At 45.3% G+C, this 7,326-nt stretch overlaps 2 protein-coding genes across 2 annotated transcripts in view; both read left to right on the top strand.

Moving 5' to 3' along the window:
* Nucleotides 1–1,828, top strand: part of GPBP1L1 (GC-rich promoter binding protein 1 like 1) — a 36,213-nt gene extending 34,385 nt beyond the window's left edge. Inside the window, exon 12 of the mRNA XM_080921535.1 lies at nucleotides 769–1,828. Within this exon, the coding sequence (XP_080777661.1) occupies nucleotides 769–921 (153 nt within the window). The 3' untranslated portion in view covers nucleotides 922–1,828. The remainder of the gene's footprint in view (nucleotides 1–768) is intronic.
* Nucleotides 1,829–3,616: 1,788 nt separating this feature from the next.
* Nucleotides 3,617–6,897, top strand: CCDC17 (coiled-coil domain containing 17; the record flags this gene model as incomplete). Its single annotated transcript, XM_080921531.1, has 13 exons — nucleotides 3,617–3,790; nucleotides 3,866–3,937; nucleotides 4,098–4,203; nucleotides 4,279–4,441; nucleotides 4,530–4,613; nucleotides 4,696–4,814; nucleotides 4,988–5,101; nucleotides 5,242–5,369; nucleotides 5,463–5,554; nucleotides 5,679–5,882; nucleotides 6,004–6,208; nucleotides 6,275–6,385; nucleotides 6,575–6,897. 13 exons carry the CDS (start codon nucleotides 3,617–3,619, stop codon nucleotides 6,704–6,706), a joined length of 1,704 nt encoding a protein of 567 aa, XP_080777657.1. The 3' UTR covers nucleotides 6,707–6,897.
* Nucleotides 6,898–7,326: the final 429 nt, after the last annotated feature.

A 7,326-nucleotide genomic window follows, 5' to 3' on the forward strand; every position in this document is an offset into this window, starting at 1 on the left:
ATTTCTATAGTAGGAATTTAAAAAGATAGAGCCCAGGCCATTGAATAGCAGACTCGGTACCATGCTCTCAGCTCTAACCCCTTATCAAAAGGTAAGGTCTGAGCTCCTGCGTCATCTTGAAAATCAGCCCTGTGCCTCACACACCCTCTGCAGCGTAAATTGTGGGCTGGAGAGCAATGACTCAGTGGTGAGGATGGGTTGTCACTCTTGCATAGGACCAGGTTGTGATTCTTGGTGCCCATAATGGCTTAGAACCACATGTAATTCCAGCTTCAAAGGATTTGAGATTTTCAGCTTTCACAGGTACCACACATATAACTAAAAATAAAAATCTTCAAAGCATAAATGACACCTGCAAAGTCTCACAAGACGTTAGTCTACAGGCAGGCATAAGACTTACCACTTAGAACTGTCTTAGAAATAAGAACTCTAAACCCTACCTACACCCATCATATTGAACTAGACAGTGACTTTAAAGGAAGGGGAAAAATTTTGGATGACGGAGCTCCTACAACCTGAGGCATAAACAGACAGATTTCTGAATTTGAGGCCAGCATGGTCTACATAGAGTGTTCTAGGACTAAATAGTAAGACACTGTTTCTAAACAAAAGAATGAAATTCTTATAAAACTCCTCTCCACATTGAGGTTTGGAAGGTACTGCTTTAAGAGATATTAGAGCCCTTGGGATTCCCTTCCACACCACATACTCTTCTGCACTGGAGTAGTGACTGAAGGCTTTTTGTTTTCTTTCTCCTATGCTCTGTAGCTACGAAGAAATGGGTTTGGAAAGAATGGCTTCTTCCAAAGCCGTAGTTCCAGCCTGTTCTCCCCATGGAGAAGCGCTTGCACTGCCGAGGGTGAGGACTCCGACACGGAAACAAGCAGCAGCGAGACGTCAGATGACGATGCCTGGAAGTAGAAATACGAATGCTCACGGTTGACCTGCCCCGCTGAGTTCAGCCTTGTGTTTAGAGAATATAAAGTGTTCTTTTCCTTTTCTTATGTTGTTGAATACTTCGTGCACAAGGGAAACAATCATATCCCAAAGAGAGAGCAATTGTCATGCTTAGCTTTTGTTGTTCTTCCCTGTTTTCTGCTTAATAGACATTTGTGTGGTGGGATTTTTTTAAGCACACACACAGTAGCTGTTGGGCTGTGCACAAGCGGGAGCTATCCCGGCAAAGATGCAGGGAGGAGATGCTGCTCTGCTCAACGGCTTCTACTCCAGCCCTTGGGCACTCAGCCCTGTGCTCAAGCAATCCTTGTCAATGACAAAGTGACTATTGAAGCTATAATTGTATTAAATTAATGCTAATCATTTGGATATTTTATTTTATTTTTGGCTGCTGGGGTAACTTTGCCCTTAACCGAGCATATGTGGTTGGTTTTGTTTTGGGGTTTTTTGTTTTGTTTTGTTTTGTTTTTTTTTCCTTTTTGGGTACAGCTGTAAAATATTTGGATATAGGAAATGTTATTCTTGCAGCCTTGATATTCAGGGTGGATTGTAAAATATGAATTTTTGTGAGATTTCAAAGATTAAGATTATTTTGATAACATTATTTACAGATTTAAAAGATGTGGGTACCACAAGTCTGTTGAGGGGGAAAAACTACTGCATAAAATAACTAACATGGAATAAATATTTTGCATCAGTTTGGATTGTCTCGTGTAAGAAATATATTTTCTTTAAAATTAGAGAGTGGATTTTTTTCTTTTTTTTTTTCTTCTTTTTAGGGGAAATCTGGGAGAAAACTGAATTTAGCCCCACCTGTTTCTCTTTTCAGCAAAAATTCTTGATGTGGAAAAACCTGTGCAATAAATTATTCATAATAAACTACAATTTCTTTCCTGAAAGAATTTTTTAGTGCCCAAGATTTATCACGATACCTGGGTTTGGAGGCTTTTTCCCCCTCTTGGTTTTGTTTTATGCGAAGATGTTTTGCCTCTGTGAACCCTATGGTGCACTGATTGCCAGTGCAGACCAACAGTGGGCCTCTGGTCCTCCGGAAGAGCAGCTCTGAACTGCTGTTGAGCCACCAATATGAATGTTTTTAAGAAGGCCTGACTCACATTTTCTACTTAATAAAATGGGTGCATGGGTGCTTACTAAGTGAAGTAAGATGGAGTAATGAGACCGACTCATTGTGACCTTAGCAAGGGGGTTTAAGGTGCTTGCCTACCATCCCTGGAAATGTGGTGGAAGGAGAGAGAGGGTTTCCACAATTTGTTCCCAAAGTTGCATATGTGAACATGACATGCATATATACGTACAAAATGAATGACGGCGGCTGCAGAGATGCCTTAGTGGTTAGGAGCACCTGCTCTTTTGTAGTTTTCATCATGTTGGTTCTATTTTAGGGCCACCAAAATGGCTCAATGAGTAAGTTATATCACCAAGTTTGAGGATTTCTGTTTGATTCCTGGGATCCACATGATGAAAGCAGACTCCCTTGGCATATGAGATTCCCTGTCATGCCTATGCTAACACATATGCACAAACTATTAAGATATGTTAAGGAGAATATATGATCTTGTCTGGAGAACTGATACACCCTAAATACTCATCTTTCATCCCAAACAATGTATGAAAGGTTGCTTTGTAGAAGGAACCACCATGTTTGAAAGTGATGTCTAATTGAGGATTGGACAATGTGATCAATAGGAAAGATCTGACTAAGCCCAACTCACACTGACAGGAAAAAATGCTACTTAAAAGCAGTGCAGGGAGGGAGTTCAGTTGAGTGCAGTTTAGAGGCAGTTTGAGCAGAGCATTTCAATGAGAAGCCAGTTTGAATCAGTTTGGAGAGGACTTTGAGACAAACAGCTGAGTTGTGTCAGCCAGCCTTGAGGAAAAGCTAGTGTGAGTTTATTCAGTAAGTCTCAGAGGCTGAAAACATTCTAAGCATAGATTGGCAGATAGAAGCAATAGGCCTAGAAGATGATAATTAGGCGGATAAAAGTTGCTTTTACAGGTCGTTGTAAAGGTGAAGATAACTTGCTTGACTCCTATATAGTATCCTACCCCTTTCTCTGACAGATTGTATTCTCCCCAACCAGTCTCCCAGTTTTCATTACTAGGGCGGTTCAGATCATCCCTGTCCCCAGAATGGAAGTTAGAAAGACTACTCCATTGTATGATGGGTTAATTCTGTAAAAGATGGGTTTATGCAAAGACATGCTGCCAATATGAGATTCACTTAGTGCAGAAAAGTTCCCAGCGGTGGAGAAATTGAATTCTGTTCATTTCAAAGAAAAGCAGTGGTACAGACGGCACTTGCCTATCATAGGCTAGTTAAGGAGGCTGCCTTTTCTATAGGCGAAGAAACCAAAGCTGCTGTTATATACTTGGCCAGACTCGCTGCAATTGGTAAAACAAAGTGACACTTTCTTTCACCTGGGCTCCACCCAAAGGAGGCAAGGCACGTTATCCTGGCCTGCCTAAACCTGTACTCGCTGCCCAGGGAGCTAGGGCACCTCCCCAAACATAAACATAAATTTGAAGGACTTGGAGATGTAACAGAGCTGGTATGGTTTTCTCTCATTTCTTTCCAGTCTGCCTTTTCTCTTTTACCACATCTTCTATAGGACGCTGGTGTCTATAACAGATTCCACCCATGGCCGATTACTCTGGGGAGTCAGGACTTTTGCCCTGTGGGTCCTGTGATATGGTTTTCCGCTCCTGGGCTTTGTTGGCCACACACACCAAACGATTCTGCATTGGCCGGCTGACTCCGGAGGTAACATTTACAACACAACCTTCAGTAGCCATCGAACAACGAGGCGCCAAGGTAAGGGCCGCCAGTGGCCAAGAGTAGGTTTTTCCTGCAAGCAGCATTCTCACGTTTTCGTCTCCGTGTCCCCAGATTATGGCACAAGAACAGAGCCGTTCAAATCAGGAGGCTAGCAGATCTGCTCTAAAGAGGCTGACAGAGGAGGTACACCCCCAACATGGCTACAAACTTCACATATGTCGATAATACCTGCGGGAGATCGCCCAGTACAGATATAGCGGGACCGGGTTACTTGCAGGTGCAGTTGCTGAGAGTGTCCCTACAGAAAATAGGTCCCTGGGCGACTGAGGGTTTAACTTCCCAGACTGCAGGGAGCCCTGGGGAGAGACTACGAGCCTTGCAGGGTACCCGGGCCAGACGCGTGGCGGAGATTGACGCGAAAAGCCGGGCCCTGGAGCATCGTGGCGAAGGTGAGGTAGGGAGGCTTAGACTTTGGGTTCTCGCGCTGTTAGGACTCACCCTGACTCCACCCCTTTCTCCTTCAGAACTAAAAAGGCTCCTCCACTGTGTAGCGGGACCCAAGGGAGGATTACCCCGCCCATTTGTCTTGGAGCGCGAACTCAGAGAACTCAGGGAAGAGGCCAGCCTGACGCGGGGAGCCCTGCAAACGCTAGGAGCAAAGCTCCAAGCGCTCCAGGCTCAGCCTACGTGAGCTACTTGCTATCCCAGCTTTAGTAAAGTCACTGGTGGGGCGGGGCCTTTGGCGCGGATCAGTGACATCATTTCCCCGCGCCAGCAACCAGCAGGACGCCAATAGGATAATAGAATTCTGTTGCCTGCCGCTATGGTCCAACCCGGAAACGCTGGCAGCAGAGATCCGGTGAGGACCCTGGCGCAGGTGGGCGGGGGGAGAGGGATGTCTGTTCAGTCTACGAGATAGCTTTTTGCTGCCTACTTGCTAGGATCCTACGTGATGCCTACGTGCGCGGTGGAGGCCGGGACCCAGAAGTTTTGGACAAAATATTGCAACTGCAACTGGAGGCATCAGCCCTGGAATTACAGCGGTCTCAGAACCGCAAGGGTGAAAAACAGGGTCCAGCCTAGAGGACATAGACTTGGGAGGAGAAACGGGTGTGAGGGAGAGCACCACTAGAATGGGAGGCAAACCCATTGCCAGCTGACAAATCCAGGCGTGTGCAGAAACCCTTAACGTTGTAGAACTACATGTTTGACAGGTCTTTTTTTTTTTTTTAGAAAAAGCAAGTGCCACCTCTGAGGATGTTCTTATGGTGGAAGCCGGAAACGGGCTCCTTGAGGCAGAAATCCTGGCCTTGCAGAAGCAGAAAGTCCTCAGTCTGTTACCGCGGGGTCAGTGAAAAATGCAGCCTCTTCCTAGCCCGTCCCAGGGAACCCAACTCTGACCATGTCAGAATAAGGTCCATCTGTAACATCAATTTCTGTCTATACATCTCTATCCCTGTACTCACCCTGACAGTGTTTGTTTCTAGGATCCAGGGATCTCTGGCAACACCTGAGTAGGTTCGATAACTCCCTCCTCCATCCACAAGTTGCACCCCCAATGCCACCACAAACAAGTTCCATAAAAGTCCAGAACTTCCATGGCACTTCAAAGGCTGTGAGGAAGTCAGGGGAGTCGGGGTTGATGGCTGGTAATCCTTGACATGGGCAGATTGCAGTTCTGTCTGGCTTAACTCTTTGTCCACAATAGATACTTAGTGGAATCATGACAAGAAACTTGGGTCTGGATCTCCGCTCCCTACCACCATTGGATGTTCTAGGTCCTGCACCCTATGATCCTGGGTGAGGCCTGCTCTTATCCACTACTGACATTTATGGAGACCCAACCTCAACAACCATCCAGGGTTGAAGTATTGGCTGGGTAGAGGCATGGGGTGCTCTGTTTACGTAGAGTTGTATTCTTCAGGGCTGGCCTTGTCATTTTCTATGACTTCCTGTGGGGCCTTGAGGCCTCTTGGATTTGGGTGCAGCTAATGACAAGCTTGGCCAGAGATGGACAGGATACAGGAGCAACCACAGCATTACCTCCAGCCCTTTGCTTGCCGCCACCTTCAGCTCCTGGCGCTATGGGCAACTGTGCTATCCTGGCAAGCAGGCAGTCTGTACCGAGGTTAGTAGGTATAGATCATAAAAGCAGTTTCATCTGTACACTGGAGTCTAAGAGCAGTCCTACAATACCCTAGGAAAGGAATTCAGCTAAGCCTTCCAACATAGTTTTGGTTGTTTCACAGGCTATCTCCATCACCACTGGTATCTTTGATCTGTAAACTACAGGCCTGGCAGGAAATTACAAGGGCACCACAACCAAAGGCTTGGGCCTCTCTATTGCTATTTGACCAAGACATGAGGGTGCTTACTGGCCGTTGGCGCCTCCCACTTCGGGTCCCTCCTCTTAAAACCAGCCTCAGCTTTGCTCAGATGAATGAGATTCCACAGGTAAGTGTAAAGGGTAGAGACTGAGCCTGTGCCAAGATTACAATGGAGTACCACTTCCTTTGTCAGGCAGGCCAGGCTGAGCTCTTTCTGAGGCTGGTAAATGCAAGAGATACAAATGCCCAGACATTGACAGAGATCAATCCAGCAAGTGCCCATGAATACCAGTACCCACCAATGGTAAGTCAACTTATAAGTATGGTCAGCCTGTTGGCTAAACAGCATTCTATTAATCCTATTGCTCCATACCATGTGGCAGAAAAGGAACAGTTAAACCATTCTTTAAACATTGTCCTCAGACTCCATTGGTTGTGTCTCTAGTTTTGCTTTAAAAAACAAAAAACGAAATGTACCTTTCATGTCCTACAGCTGTCCAGTTCTTCCGTGGAAACCAGTTTCTTCACCCACAGCTCTGGCTTTGCTGACCCCCCACTTCCCAAAGAAGAGGCCTTTGACAGTATCAAGGATAAAGATGAACACTCTAGTCCTCACCAATTTTGATGTGAACACCAATTTCTAGAACTACATGCACTGCAAATGTTGGCAAATTCCTTAAATGCTGAGTGGCAAAAAAGACTTAAACCCAACTAGATTTTCTTCCATTTATTTTCCTTTTATAATGCATTCAACTCTGAAACCAGTTACAAATTACCTTTTTCAGGACATGTAGACAGAAATCTATCCAGAATCAAGATTCCAATATAGAGGGAACCTCAGCTCAGTTTTTTTCCAGCCAAGTAGATCATGTACTAAAACTGCATCCTGGACAGAAGCACATTCCAAATCAGCAAGGATTTAGAATGCATGTAAAGTGTGTTCAGACTGGAAAAATGGGGACTTGGGGTATAATAAAGTTATCAAGAAGAGCCAAACTTTAGTGACTCGCACAAGACTATACTGTCACCAGGCTTTGTAGAAATGAGGTAAACTATGAAGCAGCTGAATCTGGGTCTTAATTCATGCACTTTGACTGTCCTAGTCGCAAAGGATAGTATTAGCCTCAATTAGACACCCAGAACTGATGGAACAGCTTACCACTCAACACCATATCCCACAATGAGGAACTCCAGGCAGCCCAGGACCATTCTTGAAGTCTTTCAAGTATAATTCCAGAACAAGGG

This window comes from Micromys minutus, assembly GCF_963924665.1.
Source record: "Micromys minutus genome assembly, chromosome: 9".
NCBI classification, from domain to species: Eukaryota; Metazoa; Chordata; class Mammalia; order Rodentia; family Muridae; genus Micromys; species Micromys minutus.